The sequence below is a fragment of the Elgaria multicarinata genome, chromosome 7 (genome assembly GCF_023053635.1).
Source record: "Elgaria multicarinata webbii isolate HBS135686 ecotype San Diego chromosome 7, rElgMul1.1.pri, whole genome shotgun sequence".
In the NCBI taxonomy this organism is placed as follows: Eukaryota; Metazoa; Chordata; class Lepidosauria; order Squamata; family Anguidae; genus Elgaria; species Elgaria multicarinata.
The window spans coordinates 73629715-73649887 of NC_086177.1; the positions used below are offsets into that span (position 1 = coordinate 73629715).

General features: G+C 39.7%; 1 protein-coding gene across 1 annotated transcript in view; it reads left to right on the top strand.

Moving 5' to 3' along the window:
• Positions 1-20173, top strand: part of C7H8orf34 (chromosome 7 C8orf34 homolog) — a 113550-nt gene that overhangs the window by 87264 nt on the left and 6113 nt on the right. Inside the window, exons 12-14 of the mRNA XM_063130818.1 lie at positions 130-250; positions 11369-11871; positions 18065-18158. Coding sequence (XP_062986888.1) covers positions 130-250; positions 11369-11871; positions 18065-18158 — 718 coding nt within the window. The remainder of the gene's footprint in view (positions 1-129; positions 251-11368; positions 11872-18064; positions 18159-20173) is intronic.

Below are 20173 nucleotides of genomic sequence, written 5' to 3' on the forward strand. Positions count from 1 at the left end.
CCAGACTGCCTTCGTTACTTAATTGAAAGAATGTGCCATTTGAGATTTTGTGTAACTGCCCTTTTTTTTATCAATGTAGAAGTATACAAAAAACATTTTAGTATTCTCTCTTGTTTTTAATCACACTAGAGTCAACCAATTTGGGATCTAGACATTATGGGTTCCAGAAGTGGAGACTCCCAAAGCGAAAAACTGTTAAAAGATTCCTTGGCTGCAAAAGAACTGCAAACCATGGAAAAACACCTTGCTGGTCAGTATCATATTATAGGAGCCTAGCATTTGCTAGTAGAATAGTTGGAGAAAATATTTGTGTGAATGTGATGAGAAGGAGTTAACTGTGGGCATTTACAAAACCTTCACTTTTGTAGTGCTTTATTGAGTTGACAGGAATATTCATTTTAAGATAGACATTGGAGCTAGACCATGTATGGTAATCACAATATATCTGGACAACCTCCACAGCTCAGTAACATTTCAGTGTCCGTGAATTATTGTTATTGCTCTTAGGCAGCACTGCATAAATCTTCCCAAATGACTCCAGAAAACCCAGTGTTTAAACGAAATATTATTCTCTGAAGCCATTTTCTTTTGTAGACACATTATAAAGAATAATTCTTAGCTGCTTAGGCTTGCAGTAACTACTTAAGCAAAATTGTCACTATGAAAGGGTCATAAGATTAGGTTTGTAAAGGAATGAAACACTAATTGTCTGTGAAACAGGGCACTTGGAATCTCCTTGTTTAAATACAGTCTTCTTTTATTAGCATTGCAAAATTTCTTTATTTTGATTTAGACTTCATTGATACCAAGTTCCTGAAGAGAATGGATCACAATTCCTTGTCCTGTATTTCCACAACATAAAACTGCTAAACATAGAACTAGGGATGCTTTTTGTATGTGGAACAAACATTTTGAAATCCACTAATAGTAATGATACCTAATGTGGATCTCCTTATTCAGAAACAGTTATACATTCCAGTTATTTTATTTATTTTATTTTAATTTTTTTCCGGGTTGCCTTTAAGGATAGAATAGTCCCAGATTATCAGGTACTATCACAAAAATTCCGTGTTTGTGATAGTGCTGTGCTGTATCCTTCCCCCGTTTGGAATTTTATTTCTCTCCCTGCGGAAGAGGCATTTTTTTCTGCATCTTTTGCAGGGAGCAGGAGAGTTTTGAATAGTTTTCTCCTTAGGGAGGGGAGAAAGTTGCCACATACCTTTTTAAGTGTGGGAGGTGCTGAAGGATCTTTCCTGAAAAGCACCCTGTGCCCTTGCAGAAGCACAAGACTCTTACAGACAAAATTTTCCAGCCCGGCAGACATCTTGAACTGCCATGAGACCACAGCACATCACCTTCTCTCACAGACATTCAGGAAGAAATCCTGGGCTGCAGAGACCTCTCTGCAAAGAGTCCCGGGTTGCTGCAATCAAGAACAAATGGGACATTTGGCCCTTTGGAAAAACTCTTATCTTGCTTGCTCTGTGTTGCTAAAAGGAAGAAAAGAGTTTTTCTAAAGTTCTAAAAGCACCATTTGTTCTTGCTTTGCAGAGATGCTTCTGCAGACTGGGAGCACTTCCTGAATACCTATAAAAGAAGGTGAGGTGACGTGGTTTCATGGCAATTCAGAAAGAGCTGCCAGGCTGGAGAAGCCTCTCTACAAAGACTTTTGGGCTGCTGCAAGTGCATGGGACATTTTAAAGTAAAAAGAAAGAAGATCCCTCAGCAACCTCCTGCACTTAAAAATGTAAGCGGATATCCTGTCCTCCTCCCAAAGGAGAAAGTTATTCAAAATTCTCACCTCCCCAGCCTCTTTTGCCCGAGCTATTGTTCCCTCACTCTTTCCACCACAAAATACTGAAAATAGAAAAATTGAAATTTTCAGCACAACACTAATTTGTGAGCTTCTCAAGGTCACTGTTAGAAACCCAGAGCCAGTGTGATCTAGCATGTAAATCCATACATTGCTACCAGGATTCCTGGCATGCCTCCTTGTGCTGTTAGTATCTCTTACATTACCTGCAGCTTGTGGAACATATCTGCTTCCTTGACATCAATTATATAGCCAACCCATGCGATCACTTTTATTCAAATGACTGGCAGCTGCTTAGGAGCAGCAATGTTGCAACAGCCCCTATGACAGGGATCCCAAAACTTTTTGGACCTGTGGGCACATTTGGGAATTTGAGAAACTAGTATAGGAACCACCACAAAATGGCTCCCATGGAAGATGTGGCTGGTCACATAACGGCTGCCGTGGGCACCTGGTTAGTCAAAAGAGATGGGGGAAAGAGAAATAGCAAGGTTAGAGCCTGGAAGGGAGGGGAAAATGGCAAGATAGAGGGAAGACAAAGAGTGAGCGAAGGAGTGGGGAGAAACTGGACTTAAGAGGTGGGGGGAATAGCGAGGCTAGAGGGAGGGGAAAATAGCAAGGCAGAGGAGTGAAGCCAGAGGCCAGGAGGGGGGGGGAGAAACAGCAAGATAAAGGGGTGAGTGGGATAAAAAGATCAAGGCTAGGGGCTAGGAAGAGAGAGAAAGAAGGAGGCTAGGGACAGGGATGGGACAAAAATAGTGAGGGAATGGGTTGTGTGGAGAGAAATAGTAAGGCTAGAGGCTGGAAATGGAGAGATACAGAAAGAGTAAAGGGGAAAGATCTATGTGGATGGAAGAAGGTAGAGTGGGCCAGAAAGTAACTCTTTCCTTCTCTTCTTGCCTGATGAAAAGTGGATCAGCGGCAGGTTCAAGAACAGAATGGAGAAGCAGGCCCCTAATATATTTCAATTTTTCAATTAAAAGTAAAATTTTGAAGGGGGCAGGGAGTGAGGAGCTTCATGGGCACCACCCGTGGGCACCACATAGGGGACACTGCCTTCTGCCACTTAAGGTAACGTGTGTATCAGTCTGTCTTAGGGGAGGAAAACAATGGTTGGCTTCACGTGTCATGCTAAGCCACCCTGAGAATCAGCCATGGTGGGTTCTTTGTTTGTAGAACAACCCACAGCACACCCAACATACAATTGGGTTTGCCGTGGCTTGTTCTCCCCCTCTTTCCCCCTTAGTCCTCCAGCCAGCTCCAGCACATATCCCAGGGGACATTTTGGCAAAACCAGTTTGTCTCCCCTTATAAATAAAAGATCAGTATCTCAAAAACATGCAATTTTTTAAAAATATTATTTTTGTTGGTTATTCCAAAGTGTGCATTTATGGCTGTTCAGTATGTGTAGTCTTGCCTGGTCAATTTCATTGTATTTTTCAGCTGTCAAATGGAGCAGCAAAGTGGAGTAGGTAACATACAAGGAAATTAACAAGAGGTTGTATATTGTCTACTTTGTGTATAGTTGTGAAGGATCAGGGGAGAAATAATGCTAAGGGAAAGGAGGGACCCAGTAGGGCAATTCAGAAGAGGCAAAACATGGGGAAGATAAGCCAAGGAATAGGTGCACCAGAAGTGGGCAGGACAATATTTCCCCCATGGCGATGTGATCCCCTGACTTTTCAGTATTGGGGTGACGGGCCTCCCAAGTGCTGTTTTGGCATTGGTGGAAAGGCAAGATCATGAAAAGCAAGCAGCATGAGCTCCCCCCCCCCGCTGGTTTTGATTACTGTCTCTGTAGCCAATTGCCACAGCCTATAATAAATTAGGTCTCCAGGGTTTAGATGACATGACAAGCCATCGTGGGCAAGAACAGCTTCAGTTCTTGAGGAGCAATGTACATGTTATCATTAGTCTTAGTCCCTTCAAACATACAGAGGGTACAGTGATAACTTTACATTATATAAATACTGAGATTTGCTTGTGTTTTTTTTTCTTTTATCCAATAACTGCTTAGTTTTTTAATCTTACATAAATCAAGCCATTCTACAATGATATGTGAAATTTCACAGAATGGATTAATTATTTCAATTATTCACCTATTCAGGCATTAACACAAACCTTTTTTTTTTGAGCATGTACACTTACATACTTGTGGGGAAAAGCACCTAGCTATCAAAATGAAAGCCATGTTGGGTGTTTTTCCTGAATATCCGTCTACTGAAGAGGAAGCTACTAAACTTGTTGTGATAAACTTGGGACCATTCAGCTTCCTCATGAGTAAATGCACATTTGAGGAATGTAACAAGTCTGCCTGTCATCAAAGCTGGTTCAATAGGTTTCTTATTCATGACTTTCTTATTCATGACCCCATCCCCGTGTTTGTAAAATGAAGATGTTTCAAGGTGGTTCCATTAGTGACGCACTCCACACCTTTTCTGTCTGACTTCTCATTGCCACTTTGCCCATGCAGACATTCAAGCTGAAAGACTGTGATGTTTTTATATTATCTTGGCAACCAGGTAGAACATCAGAAAGCAATGGAAACCACATTTTTAATTCAGGATTTAAAAATAAGTGTCCACCTTTTTCCCCCACTGCAAATTGTCAGGTGCTATGCTTCATAACAGTATCAGAAGAGCCATGTTGGATCATACCAAGGGTCCATCTAGTCCAGCATTCTGTTCACAGAGTTGCCAACCAGCTGCATACGGAAAATCCACAAGCAGGACCTGACTATAATAGCACCCTCTCACCCATCCAAGGAATCCCTAAAGTATCCAGACAGAATCCCTGCAAGCTTCCCAACTTCTTACTCACACAGCTGCTTGATATCATTTATGTTAATAAGAGTGTCACTTAATATCCTGCTGCCTGCACTTATTTCCACTGACGAGAACTTTCTTAAAATAACGAATGAGCCAAATTTCTCATCAGATGAATATTTGGTGGCACTGTTCCCTTTGATTATTTTTTTTCCAATTGGGAAAAGTTGGTGTTCAAAATCAACAGGTACATTCGATGCTAAATAAATGTAAACCATTTTGTTGTGGAAAATCTTTAAATTAGCTGTGGAGAACCGATTTAAATGCTTTGCTTATCAGCAGAACCAATCGTTTTTTTGCAGATAACTGAACTTAGGTCAAAATTATGATGTTTATTGAACTCTCATTGAGATATAAATATTACATACCAGTTTTACAACATACTTTCCTCTTATTCACGGCAGAGAAATAAAGGAACCCAGTCATTTGCAACCCCCCTAACCGCCCCCCCAGGTTAATTTAATTGTAAGATAACTCATTCCACATTTGGTTCAAGTTATGGCATCCATGTTATTATCTATTGACCCAAAGGATTTCCAGGTATTCGACATATTCAAAATGATGTGTATTTGTGTTTTTGCTTTTGCTTTTAAAAAACATAATGGAAGAAAAATCATTAAAAATGTTAAAGTGAAAAAACCATTTAATGAGGTCATTATTTCAATTAGATTATTTTACATTTATTTATTTATTTATTTATTTATTACATTTTTATACCGCCCAATAGCCAAAACTTTCTGGGTGGTTCACAAAAATTAAAACCATTAAGAACACAATAAAACATCCAACAATCTAAAAACCCGAATACAAAATACAATATAAAAACTTTAAGAAATAGAAATACCTATTCTTACGTTTTAATGAATCAAGGATGTTCATTAAATCAGTGTACTGTAATTACCATTATAGGACTTCCTAATAACAAAATATTGGCTGGCTTGGAGATTATGTCCTTTGAGATCTTGCTAAATATATGCATTTATCATGCCCTTCAACAGTAACATGTTTTAAAAGTTAAACACCTTGCTTTAAAATAAATTGCTCAACAAAAAGTGGGAGTAATGCTGACTGACTGCATTATGTGGCAGCTGCCCCTATTACTTTATCTGGAATCAGTTGTTCATCTTAACACAGGGATTCTGTTCGGATACTTTAGGGATCCCTTCTGGAGACCTTGGATGGGAAGGTGCGATAAGACCCATGTCTTGCTTGTAGGTTTCCCGAGGGCAGCTGGTTGAATAATCCTAGAGGTATAAGAGACTATGAAGTCATCTGGTCTGTCCTCCAGCCCAAAGAGCTCTATCACCCATAGAGATGTGAAGGCCTGAAAACCCCCAGAAAAATTAGGGGAAAGACTGTTTTTCCTTTGTTTTAAAAATTGAACAGCTTTGGATGATGAAATGATTTCTTCTAGAATTTAAGACAAAGTGTTTATATATTGTTACTCAGCTTTTACTCCCCCCAAAATAATTTCTAAAAACTATGTAATAAGTACACTCTTATAGAAATACTAGAGATGTAAAATGTCTGGAAATAATGAGGCAATGGGGAAAACTTTATTAATCATCTTTGTAAGATTCCCAGCATATTTATTTCATTTCTTACTAAAGTTATTGCTCTAAAGTATATTTTACTAGTAGATATTTATGCTCAGTTTCCCAACATATGAGTACAGTCACTATTGTGCAGTTTTGGCAGTAAATGTGCATTCTTGACAGTTTGGGTTTTGTTCTATGGAGTCCTGTGTTTCTGATGCTGTAGCAGCCATTTAATGCAGTTCTATTCTATTCAGACAATAATTACAAATTTACTGAGTTTACTTTTAAAAGTTTTAAAATATAATTACAATTTTAGAAGCAAATTAAATTACACATAAAATAGCTTCAGGAATAGAAAGGGTACTTTAGAAAGCAGCCCTCCGCAATCTGGCACCCTCCAGAAGTTTTGGACTACACTGCCCAGCATTCCTGACTATTGGTCATGCTGTCTGAGGCTGATGGGAGCTGAAGTTCAAAATATCTAGAAGGCACCAGATAATAAAGAAATAAACTGAGTTCAGATTTATAAAGAGCGCTGTTGTTCAGTTTCCCCCCAAAATTCCGTTTCCCCCCCAAACACACACACCCGGAAAAACAATTTTTTTCCAGCATGACCTTAACATTTTTGGATATTTTACATCTTTATCAACCCACCACTTCCCTATAGATCAGATCTTTTGATCAAGGATACATCATGCCTCAGCAAAAGCATAGCTGCACTACAAACTGCACTTCCAGATGGATAATTCCAGATTAGTTATACAAGTAATCCAAGCTGCATGCTGTTAGGGAAAGAAAACCAAATATTGCTACTACTCCAAAAAGAAAATAGAAAAAAAAATAGCCATGGTCTGTTTTCTTTTTCTTTTTTTAAAAAAGGGTTTTTTTTTAAAATGGCTTAATTATATTTTATTAGTGCCTAGTGGTAAAATGTATAACATTTTATACTTATTAAAATTATATCAGTTATTAATACATGCATGCTTTTTACAATGCTAATAATTCAGCTTGATTCATGATGGAACATATAGCTTACATTTATATATACACAAACAATGGTGTTGTTTAGTAGTAGAGTGACGTTTGTTAATAGGGACATTTTCGTAAAAAAATCTTGTTGAAAAGAATAGATTGATTTCCTAATGTGGTTTGTAGTCATTATCTTGTTCAACACCTTAGTATGAGGTAAGTCACTGTTCGTATTTAGACACACTTGCCCTGTTCAGAAGATACCTTAAACCACGGCTTTAACCACGGTGGTTAAGCCAGAAAGTCAGGCTATGTTCAGAAGACACCTTAAACAATGGTTTTAACCATGATGAATTATTCACCATGGTTAAAGCCATGTTTTAAGGTGTCTTCTGAACACAGCCTGAATTTCTGGTTTAACCACCATGGCTAAAGCTATGGTTTAAGGTGTCTTCTGAATGGGACCAAAGGGTGTGTTCAGTCAATCATGACGGGAAAAGAAGCCATCATGGCTTCCCCACCTGCCCGAGTGTGCCACGCACACTGCCGCTATTCGCATAATTCTCTGTGACGCAGCAGGGGTGACTTCATCCCCATCCTACAAGTTCTACTGCATGTTGTGGATTGTAGGGGGGGTAGGTCTTTGCTGCATCACGGGGGACTTTGCAAATGGTGGTTGCGCATCATATGCTTGGAGGGGGGAAACCACGATGGCTTTTTTCCCCATCGTGATTGTCTGAACCCAGTCATTAAGACCATAGGTTGTGCCACAGAAATGATAATATACTTTGTTCCTTTAGTCTCTGTTCCAGCCATCTGAAAGTTCTCGTCTCATGGCCAACTGCACACACATGGTAGGATCCAGAGATAAATGAACAAATGTGGCTGGCACAATGAGTTTTTCCGGGCTCCTCTTCCCACTACAGCCTCCTTGAGTGTTAATGGTATGTGAAGGGGCATGAGAGGATACACTGGACAGGGAAGTAGGGAAAATTCAGCGAGAATTGTAGAAAGAATTGTGCCTTGCACAAATGCAAGTCCCTTTCTGCTCACACAAGATACCTGTGGATCTAAGCCATAGAACAAATGCATGGAGGAGAGTGGGATTGTGGCAGCTGGCCCGCCTCAAAGCTCTGCGTGTTGAGCCAAAGATAAGAATGAGGTTTCTACATGTGTAAACCCTTCTGTACAATTGGACTCTGCACCATCACGGTGCTTAATTGTGTGGAAGGGTTTAGGAACCCCATTCTCACCTTATGTCCAGTTGCAGAGGTTGGGTTGAGGCCAGCTGGCATGATCCTGTTGTTCTTACATGTTTTGGCTTTGCACATAGAACCAATCTTGAGCAGAGGCTATAGTGGCTTCTTCCTATCTAGGGACTAGCAGGATTCAGGCAAAATGTGCTGAATGATTTATCAGCAAAGGGGCCAAACTACTTCCTTAGATATGTGCTTGAGGAAAGAGGGAAAGAAAGGAGGAAGGGTGTTGACAATGCAACAATAGGAACTACCTATGCCTCCAAGTTTCCCACCACTCATAGTCGGCAGCCTAATAAGACGTGTGCAAGTTCTGGATCCCTAACTTTCTAAGGCAATTCATGGTTTCCAAAGACTTGAAAATCAGGTTGAGATTTAAAATGACTCTCTAATGAGGTTATTCCAGGTTGAACAGCGTAAAAGAAGTGAACTTGTACATAGATAGATATACCTTTTTGATGTACCTATTTTCCTGCGTATAAGACGACTTTTTAACCCAAAATCTTCTCAAAAGTCGGGGGTCGTCTTATACGCCGGGTGTCATCTTATAGGGCGCCCAGGGTATGGAAAAAAGAGATAGAGCGGCACTGTGCCCAGAAAAACATGCCTCTTTCACCCGTCTGGCCCACCCTTGTATCCTATTACCGTACCTCCTTCTCTGCCTCTCAGATCTCGCTCCTGAGGACTGGCGCGCATGTGCGAGATCTGAGAGGCAGAGAAGGAGGTAATAGGATACAAGGGCGGGCCAGACGGGTGAAAGAGGTGTGTTTGCGCTACCGCTCTGATAGTCTTGGAGACAGGGAGGGCTGGGCAGGCAGGGAGAGCTGACCAATCCAAGCAGGCTTTGTATACAACAACCAGCCAATCGCCGGTAAGGTACATCGCTTGCCGTGATTGGCTGGTTGTTGTATACTGGGTACCATATACAGTACAGCACCAGTATCTGTACCTGTTCATACAGTATAGCACCAGTACATACAGTACAGTATACAAATGTCCAACAGTCAAAACCCCATCATGGCTCCACCAGCAAGAAGAAAGAAATATGAAGCCAGTTTCAAACTTAAAGTTGTAAACTTTGCCATGGAACATAATAACTGCGCTGCTGCAAGACAATACGGAGTAACAGAAAAGATGGTTCGGGACTGGAAAGCAAATGAAAAAGCATTAAAAAGTATGCCAAGGGGTAAGTGTGCATTAAGAAGAGGCACCCCACATTGGCCAGAACTCGAAAAACATGTAGCAGAGCATCGCCAAAACGGTTATGTAGTGACACGAAATAAAATACGTTTGTTTGCACTTCAGTGGGCCAAATCTAACCCAGATCACAGCAACAGATTTAAGGCCACTGTATCCTGGTGTACTAGATTCATGGGAAGGCATAATATGGTACTGAGGCAAAAGACGAAAATTGCCCAAAAATTACCTGCAGATAGCAAAGTAAATAGTTTCCATCGATACGTAATACAACAGCGCACTAAACATGGCTATGCATTAAGTAGTATTGGAAATATGGATGAAACTCCAATGAATTTTGATATGGTTGGAAATAAAACTGTCCATCAAAAAGGTGAAAAAACAATTTTAATTAAAACAACAGGACATGAGAAGTCCAGTTTTACAGTGGTACTAGGATGCACAGCTGATGGTGCCAAACTGAGACCAATGATTATTTTTAAAAGAAAAACAATGCCGAAACTCAAGTTCCCTGTTGGTTGTTTTGTACATGTGAATGAAAAAGGCTGGATGGATGAAGAAGGGGTAAAGCTATGGCTTGATAATGTATGGAGCAGGCGACCAGGTGGACTTATTCAAAAATGTAGTCTACTGGTGTGGGATATGTTCAGGGCTCATTTAACTCCCAGCACCAAGAGGAAGCCGAAGCTGAGACCACACCATCTGATACGGAATTCGATCCATACGATGACTGCTTTACAAATGTATCACAAGATGTCATTGATGTACTTATGATATCAGATGATGAACAGGAGGATTTTGAAGGCTTTTAAAGGGAAACTGTCACGCCAGCAAAACCTGTAAAAATACCGTAGCTTGCAGTTATGATGGGCGTTGCTAACTCGCCAGGGACTTGCCCGGCACTTGCTCGCTCTCTATTGTTTGTTATCTTCCTCCTATCATCATCAGTTCCAGTTTGGTTGACAGCTTAGAAAACTAACAGCATGGCAGCTCCCATGGGTTTATTGTCTTATCCTTCCTTTCAGCTTTAGAGTGAATTATGAAAAGTTTAATCCACTTGCACTGTTTTATGTTTACATGTTTGATGACAAACAGCCTTATGTTTATAAGTGACAGTTTTCCTGCTAAGTACCTGCATGTCATAAGCATTTGAATTAAAATTACCATATTGAAATCAAATCTGATTTTTTTTAATTTTTATTTGGTGTGCGTTGGAAGAGGGGTAGTCTTATACGGCGAGTATATCCCAAACTCTATATTTTAACTGGAAAAGTTGGGGGTCGTCTTATACGCCCAGTCGTCTTGTACGCCGGAAAATACGGTATGTTTACTCTCAAGAGTTTCCTTATGAGTGTGCTGAGGAGTTTTAGGACAGCATTTTTGTGAATCCTTGAGTATGTGATATTGCAACACATAATGGCCAGGAAAATTAAGTTAAGATGTCATGTACTGCATTGTGATCTTGTCTCATGACAGATAGATTAGATCTCATCAAAATATGAGGTCTACTTATATAGAATTTCCTAAATAAAAAATGATTGTGAGAAATGGCTCTGAGAGAGTAATGTGCCAGAAACCACTTAATCATTCCAGGCTGATCGGAGCCTGTTAAGTTTCATAGTAGTACAGCAATCAGTAAACTATCTGCTTGCCATAAAGTAAGTAAGTGTGTGTGTGTGTCTGTCTGTCAGTGATACAGACAGTCAGACAGACAGACATGTGTCCTTGTTTCCCCATCACCCACTGCTTTATTTTTATGTCTCTGTGCAGACATTGCAAAAGACCTAGCATTGTGGGAAGAAGGAAGACTATCAAGGAATACCTGTAGCCCACCAGTTAATTTAGTTGCACTAGATCACCAAGGAAATTTTAAAGTTACACCAAGCCAGGATTTAGGACCTCAAGTGCCAGTTCTGACTGAGAAGGATATTCAGCTCCAGCTTCAAAGAAACAAATCACCGCCATTATCCAGTAACAATAGACTGCAGGTCTCCAGTGTCACAAACAGTAGGCCTCAATCTCCCAGTACACAGACCAACAGATCTTCTGTGCTGCCAACTCCAGCAAACAGGTCTGCAACCCCAAATACTTTGTTACAAAGGCCCATTTCCCCTAGCAACCAAGGAAACAAGGAAGGAGTCATTAGTATGCAAAGGAGCCGGTCTTTAATATCAAAGAACCAACTTGGGAGGACCATCACTACTCCTGCAGGGCTCCTTGAAACAAGTGGAGACGCTCTAGGAAATGTCACTCAAAGAAGCAGTTTGTCTGAAGTAAGTTTTTTTAAAAAAATTCTATTGTTGTATAAAATTGTGATATGCTTGCTTCTGTGTTAGTTTTAGAATTATGTTTTGTTGCACATTATCCTATTTAAGATTAATTAAAAACAAAACTAATCAGATAAAATAGAATAAGTGAATAAGCACTCTATTTACATATATTATCATTTACTGTTTGACAGAAGCCTACTTGTTTGTAGTGTTTAGTTGCTTTCAAGATATTACACATATATATGTATGTGTCACACACACACACACACACGCACACACATCTTCCTTTTTATTTCCCATGTTTCATTTTCAAGGGAAATGTATTAGAATGTTTGTTAGAATTGTTTTGATACCTTTAGCTTGCATTAACATTTCAGCTCTATTTGTTGTAAATATGTTACTAGTCTTATTGAATTTTGAAAAATTAGAACTACTTAAAAGTAAGGAGCTAAATAATAAAATTCAGACAGCTGAAAAGGAACTTGAGATTAATATTTCATACTGGAAGGCAAATTGAAGAGTGGAGTCACATATCTGCTTTTGGCTTGCCACAAGTTCCTCACAGAATTGTGTTTTATAAGATCCAGCATGTCTTTATAACAATTTCCAGAATGGTAGCCATATTAATTATGTTGCAGAGGGGAAAAAAAAGTCTTATGGCAACTTCAGGTTGAACTAAGTATACTTAAACTCAAATATCAGTGTGAAATTGCTGATGCACAATTCCTCAAGAGATTCAACTCCTGATTCTTTTGGTTTGAATAAGGACTAAGGTGGGATTTTTAAAAATCACAATGGGCTTACAATTGCAATGATGTCTGTGTTATCACCCAGCAGTGTTTTGGGAATGAAAATCATTAAGGTTTGTACTCTTTGCATTTCAGTTTCCTTTAACAATCTAGTTTACATTCCCTCTTCCTTCCCCTTCTCCCTCTAGGAGGGGTATCCTTGAGCAATTCACAGATCCATCATAATTTAGTTATTAACTCAGTTCTGAATCTTTATTTTTTGTTGTTATTTTATTTAAAACATTTCTTAGCTGCCTTTCAGGGCAAAAGCCTCGTGAGGTGGCTTACAATAATAAAATACTTAAAAACAGTTAAAATATTAAGAACAATAGAATCACAAACACAATAAAATAGCAATTTAAAAACAAAAAAGCCAACAATAAAACCAGCAACAACTATGGCAATAGCAGCAACAGCAGTACTCATATAACATGAGAAGGCTACGGTAAAATAATATGTTTTCAAGGCGTTCTTAAAAGCCTGCAAGGATAATGCGTGGCAGACGGCCAATGAGAGCTGGTTCCAAAGTTGAGGGGCAGCTGCTGAGAAGGCCCTCTCCCGTGTGGACACCCACCTAATTACTCTCACAGGTGGGCTAATGAGAAGGGCCTCTCTTTCCGATCTTGAAGTGTGGGCAGGCTGATATGGGTGAAGGCAGCCCTTGAAGTAACTTGGTCTCAAACCGTTTTAAAATGTATTTTGTGCTGTGCTATAAAACTGCAGCACTTGAACAAAGAAATCTAGAACATTTTTGTTGAGGAAATTATGAGCCTCTAACACACTTCTCCCTGTCCCATTTCTAATAAATGAAATTCTTTAAGGCTCTTCCTTTCCTTACATGAGAGACTGTATTATAAACAGGCTTCCCCCCCTGTTTTTTTTAAAAAAAGCAGGCATAAATTGTCTTTTGAAGAATTTGGCAAAGATTAACATGTCAGCTGTGAATTTCTTTTTGTAAAAAGTCCAAGAATTTAGTTTTGCAGTTCCGTCTGAAGGAATTATAAGTTGCCTGATGATCTGAGTTCTTCTACAGTTCTGTTGGCATGGAAAATGCTGTCGCAAACTTGCAGGTGTGTTGCATTACCAGCTCAATTCAAATTCAAACCAAGCAATATAACATGGATAAATGTTTTTATTATCACTACAGAATGAATAAATCAAGGCTTTAAATCCTTTCCTACAAGCACTTATACACATTTGGTTTTTTAAATCTCCAAACCTTTCGGCAAATGCAGCCCCAATTGAGACAAATAGGTCAGAGGACCAGATCATTAGTGTTTCCTTCACTCTTTTATGAAGTGTGACAACTGGATGCCAAATCTGCTTTATCTCCTCAGGACATTATTTGTTGGAGTCTGTGATAGTTCTTATCATCCTGATGTTGGAGAGGCAAGAGGAAAAGAGAATATCAGACTTTCATGGTTTTGTTTCCCTTTTCTGCTGCGCGTGGCTGCTAAAAATGAAATAATTTGTAAACCTGTTGGTTATGCATTGGTTTTATTTGTTTCAACATACCACTGGCCGCAAGAGCTCATAGCAAGTAAAAGCAATCTTACAGAAACAACTAACCAGCTAAACAAGACAAGCAAATAGGTTTCAGGAACAAAGAAATGGAACAAAGCAGAAGAACTCTGTGAAAAGAATGTTGGACTACAAGGACCCTTGCTCTGAACCAGCATGGCTCTTCTTATGTTTACACCACAGACTTAGTAACCCAGTTTGCACAGCTCTGGCATGGTTAACAAGCTATAGTGGTTTGTTAGGCCTGATTACCTTAATTACCCTCATTGGCGCAATTTGCCATGTCATCTGAATCTGGGTGGCCTGGCTTGTTTGAGGGGTCAGCAACACTTAAACAACCCATGGGCTCTTGTTGGGTTATTTGAGGGTTGCTGCACCCACTACCCCGAAAGAAGCAATCCACCTGGGTTCAGATGACATGGGAAGTCATGTCAGCAAGATATTAGGGAAATCCAGCTGGCATGCGCTGGCATCATCCGAACTGGTCCACTATTTCCAACCTTTGGGTGTCCAGCATCCCAAACCAGCAGTAGAGCCAAAAGAAAAGGGCAGGAGAGGTGGAGCACTGATTTGGCTGAGTCCATCCTATGTGCAATGGAATCCAGAGCAATCCACCAGCATTAAAATCCATAGGAGTTTTACAATGTCTTTGATGAGATGTGGCTTCTACCCTTAAAGTGAAGACTTCTCCCTCTATTTCTCTTCCATATCTGATATTTTTGTTCTTGTCCTGAAATAAATGTCTTACAATATTTTTAAAAGCATAATGATCCAACCCAATTACTTTGTTTGCCTGGGATTGGCTGCAGGTTCCCTACTGACTTTGCTTGTTTAAGTGGAGATTGAAACTCAGTTCCTGTCTTGTTGGTTTTCCAAAGTAGAACCTTATGAATCTCAAAGACTTCAGTCCTCCTTCACAATGGCATAACTTTATTTAATAAAATGAACCTTCTTGCCTAACTGTTTTCACTTGTTGTTTGATTCCCAGCATAGCAACAGCAGTCCAAACAATATATTTTCAAATGAAGGTGTCCAGGAAGCCCTCCTCATATGAATCCTGAGTTAAAATTACATCAATGCCTTTCTGTACGAAATCATGTCCCCCCTGATCGACAAACAATTTAAAAACTGTGGGTTATTCTGCAGTGAGAAGTCTGGATTTTATTACAGCTTACATCTGTTCAATGTATATTAAGATTCATTTATTTGCTACTTTTCTACTCAGATTCAGCCTGTCTGTATGCTAGTTTTGTTAGGGTTGTCACAATGATTAAAGAAATCTTAGAAAGTTAATTATATGAGTTTTAGTTGATTATTAAATTTGCATAAATCTGCATATGCATAAAATCAAGAGTACCTGGCTGTTCAGAAATTAACTTCAACTACTACAGTGGTGGAGCCTATTCCCACGCGAACCTTGACAGCTTTCCTGCTCACTCAGGAGAGCATCGTTGTGGCATTCCTGTCTTCTCCTAGTGAGAATTCCCCTTCCCTAAGGCCTTTCTCACCCCTGCAGGAACAACCTTCTCTCATACACATTGGGTTTCGCTGCTACCAGGACCTTTAGGTTCGTGCTGGGCTTGACGAATCCAAGACTGGAATTAAAATCACAGGAAGAAACATTAACAATCTCAGATATGCAGATGACACCACATTGATGGCTGAAAGCAAGGAGGAGCTGAGGAGCCTTATGACAAAGGTGAAAGAAGAAAGTGCAAAAGCTGGGTTGCAGTTAAACCTCAAAAAAACCAAGATTACGGCAACCAGCTTGATTGATAACTGGCAAATAGAGGGAGAAAACGTGGAGGCAGTGACAGACTTTGTATTTCTGGGCACAAAGATTACTGCAGACGCTGACTGCAGCCAGGAAATCAGAAGACGTTTACTTCTTGGGAGGAGAGCAATGACAAATCTTGATAAAATAGTTAAGAGCAGAGACACCACACTGACAACAAAGGTCCGCATAGTTAAAGCAATGGTATTCCCCGTAGTAACCTATGGCTGCGAGAGCTGGACCATAAGGAAGGCTGAGCGAAGGAAGATAGATGCTTTTGAACTGTGGTGTTGGAGGAAAATTCTGAGAGTGCCGTGGACTGCAAGAAGATCAAACCAGTCCATACTCCAGGAAATAAAGCCAGACTGCTCACTTGAGGGAATGGTATTAAAGGCAAAACTGAAGTACTTTGGCCACATAATGAGAAGGCAGGATACCCTGGAGAAGAGGCTGATGCTATGGAAAGTGGAAGGCAAAAGGAAGAGGGGCCGACCAAGGGCAAGATGGATGGATGATATTCTGGAGGTGACAGGCTTGACCTTGGGGGAGCTAGGGGTGGCGACAGCTGACAGAAAGCTCTGGCGTGGGCTGGTCCATGAAGTCACGAAGAGTCGGAAGCGACTAAACAAATAAACAATACAGGACCTTTAAGGCTCAGCTGCAAGCCTTTTTACCCTGTAACCTCGTACTGTTCCCTTTATTACCTCCCTCTTACATAGCCAAGAGCAGAAGGCATAGGATTTTATGAACAAAGAAAGCTTTATTAGTTACAGTAATAAGTTGCTGAATAACAAACTAGTAACTCTTAATGGCTCTATCAGTATTCAATTCAATTATTATTTATTACGGTTACAGACCAGCAAAATCAATATAAAACATGCAAAGGATAGATAAAAAGTGACATAAAAACTAAATACAGCTTTGTGAAGGCACTATCAGTATATAGAGAGTATATATTCTCTCATACCCATAAACTCATACCCATAATCTCGATAATCATTTCACAAATCACTACAGACCTCCCTTTCTCTCTGTTCTCAGTCCAAACCCCCTATCTATATCCCTATCTTTGATCTGACTCACACAGCACAGCTCAGGTTATATAGCGCACACACACTTCACTCCCTTCACTCACTCAGGCAATCATCACACATATGCAAATCCACCATTCTTTCTGTCACTAATCTCTCTTTCACCACAGAAATACTTACCAGAAAACACAGAGATATAACAGTAACAGATAACAGATATTAATTATATGTAGTCGTGTAGCATCACAATGGTCATCCTTCCTTTTTCCTTATGAAGTCAGCTCTTCCAGGAGTCAAGGCTAGAACCACCAATGGCACCAGCACCCTGAGCTGTGAGCCTCCATGCTTGCATGTAGCTCCTGGTAGAGCTGAGCCATTATTTTTGGTCTAATTTTATTTGGCACTACAAGGCAGAGGTGGAGAAGAGAAATTCCGTGAAATTGTTGGGAAGAGTCATTTAGCTTATGTGGCTGAGGGAGGCAACCCATTAAGTAAGCGGCAGCCTTCCATTGTATTTCTGACCCAGATTGCATAAGACACAGAGTCAGAGTCAGCACCATGTACATTGATGGTGCTATATAAATAAATAATAATAATAATAACACAGAGCCTTATGGGTTGTGTTAATGGTGTGAGCAGCCACACAAACTTTTTTAAAGGGTGGTGGTGAGAAGGGGGCAATTATTTAAAATCTTGGCTGCCTCCCATAAAGTTAAGTCAAACCCACTCGCCCTGAAAATTTCACAGAATTTGTCGCCCTGCCCTGCCGATAGCACCGGAAAGTTACCCACTTTTGTGGGGGAGTAAACAATTCCTGAACTTCTGCATGTATGTAGGGGGGCGGTGGACCTTTATCCCACCTTTAGCTCCATGGAATGGTAGGTGCAAGTTAGAAGGGAAGAGAAAGCGATGAAAAAGTGATTAATTTTCTAAAATAATGCTTGATTAATCAGGAGCAATTTTGTTTGTAAGGTTAACCAAATTAATTGGTTTAGTTAATTGGTTTAAACAGCACAGCCCTGATTTATTTATTTTTTGAGTGTGAGTCATCTGTGTTTTTTGTTTGTTTGTTTTGATGACAGGATGAATTCTTACAACAACTTCAGCTTGCTCATCAGCCTTGGATTTTGCCAAGTGATGCTGAAAGTGAAGGAGTGGAGCCAGATCCAGATAAATGTAAGAGATTACTGCTTGTTTGTCAGAAATTGGTGGTACCTTGGCGAAACGGCAGCTTAATTTCATGAAACCATTTCTTACAGCTCCATTGTGCTTAGTAGCCTACTTTTTTTTAAAAAAAAATCAGATAGAATACTTTGCATTAGTTTTCATTTACTTCCACAAATAAAGATATATTTTTTTACTGGTGGAATCTCAGCCATGAACAGCAGAGCTGAAAGTGGTCTAAATGTTCTATTTTTCATGCCACAGGCCTTAACGGATTAATTCAACCTTTCCCAATCTAGGGTCCTCCAGATTTTTTGGGCTCCAACTCCCAGCATTCTTGACTCTTGGGCATGTGGGCTGGGGCTGGTGGGAGTTGAAGTCCCAAATATTTGGAGGGCTCCAGGTTCAAGAGTGCTGGATTAACCCATCTCATTCATATCATCGTGTGCCACATGTAAAGAAAGCTGCACAATGTCAAAAGCTTCTGTTGAACAAGTGTAATAAAATGCAACAAGACAGTTCAAACAAACAGATCCTGCCAAACATTTTAGTATCATATTTTGCAACATGACTTTATTTTATTTATTTATTTTATTTATTACATTTTTATACCGCCCAATAGCCGAAGCTCTCTGGGTGTTTCAGTATTACATTGACAGAATAAATTCTACAGCCAAGTATTTCTACACCCCAGTTTTAAAATCTTGATTGCATGAATAGTTCTTGTTGGAGCATACATGTATTTTACGGTACGCAGTCAAGAGTGCTGATGTGGATAAACATCCTATAGAGGTTAAGGACCTAAATAACAATAATTAAGACAAATAGCACATGGTAATTTATCTACATGCACTGAGACTATAACGAATTATATATGGTGGTACAGTAAACATAAATAATCTTGCTGGAAAAGTGAATTGCTCTTGACATTCGGTTATTTTTTTGTTTTTATAAATCACAGTAGTTCGTGATCTGCCAGGGTGAAAATGTGTGTCATTTCCTAAACTATTTTAGTTTTTATGGCTACAGAGGAACAGGCCATTTAACCAGGTGCTCAACAGCACCTTATGTGTGGAATAGGAAGTATTTAAACAAGACATATTAAAGCAAGACATGTCAGGCTTATAGAGAAACTATAACTTGTTGGAGAAATTCTGTGTAAGTAATAAAAACCCACACTGAGAAAAAAAATGAAGTTACTTGTTTACACTGATATGGCAAAACCACAATTTAAACTCTTTAACTTACATTTGGAACATCAAGCTCTAAATAGCTAAATAGTTCGCTCCTCCCATTACATGAGCAGGTACAACTGACCAGAAAGCATTAGTTTGTCATCCAAACATGGGAGACTGATTTGTTGCTCCCAAACAAGCTAGGATTTGTAAGGAGATAATAAACCTTGCTCGTCACACTAAACTAATCCTTCTCGGTTAATTTCCCCCCTCGTGTGAAGTGAGGAGCAAACATCCTTTGTGGACCAGCATGGTGGTTGTTCATAGTAAACCAGGATAAGACAGGAAATCTAACTAATTATTATGTGCAAATACAGCCATCGATTGGTTTGCACGACCACAATGCCCACGGTGGCTTGTTTAAGCCACACTGAGCAGCAGCATGTGCCAGACAGTTTTTGAATATTCAAGCTGTGTCTTGTCATGTTTTCCGAACCCAGGTAGTGGGGCTTATGTGAGTGTTAAATAACCCTTACATAACCCTAGAACAACCCATGTTCTAGAATTTCTCAATTCAACCCATTGATAGAATCATATCTGTGTTAGTCGACAACATTCATGTGGTCAAACAAGCCACAGATTGTCCCAAAATAGTTTATTTCAGTCCTGAGCATGGCCACTGGGCCAAGATGTAGCAAAATGGCAATTGAGGATAAGTGGAAATAATTTCTCTAGTGTGTTGTGAAGCTTAGCTATTACCAGATCATAATTTGGCCAGATGATTTCTATATAATCACAGAACATGCTGGCAGAAAAGCCACCCACTCACCATTAGCATGTGAAACTAGATTA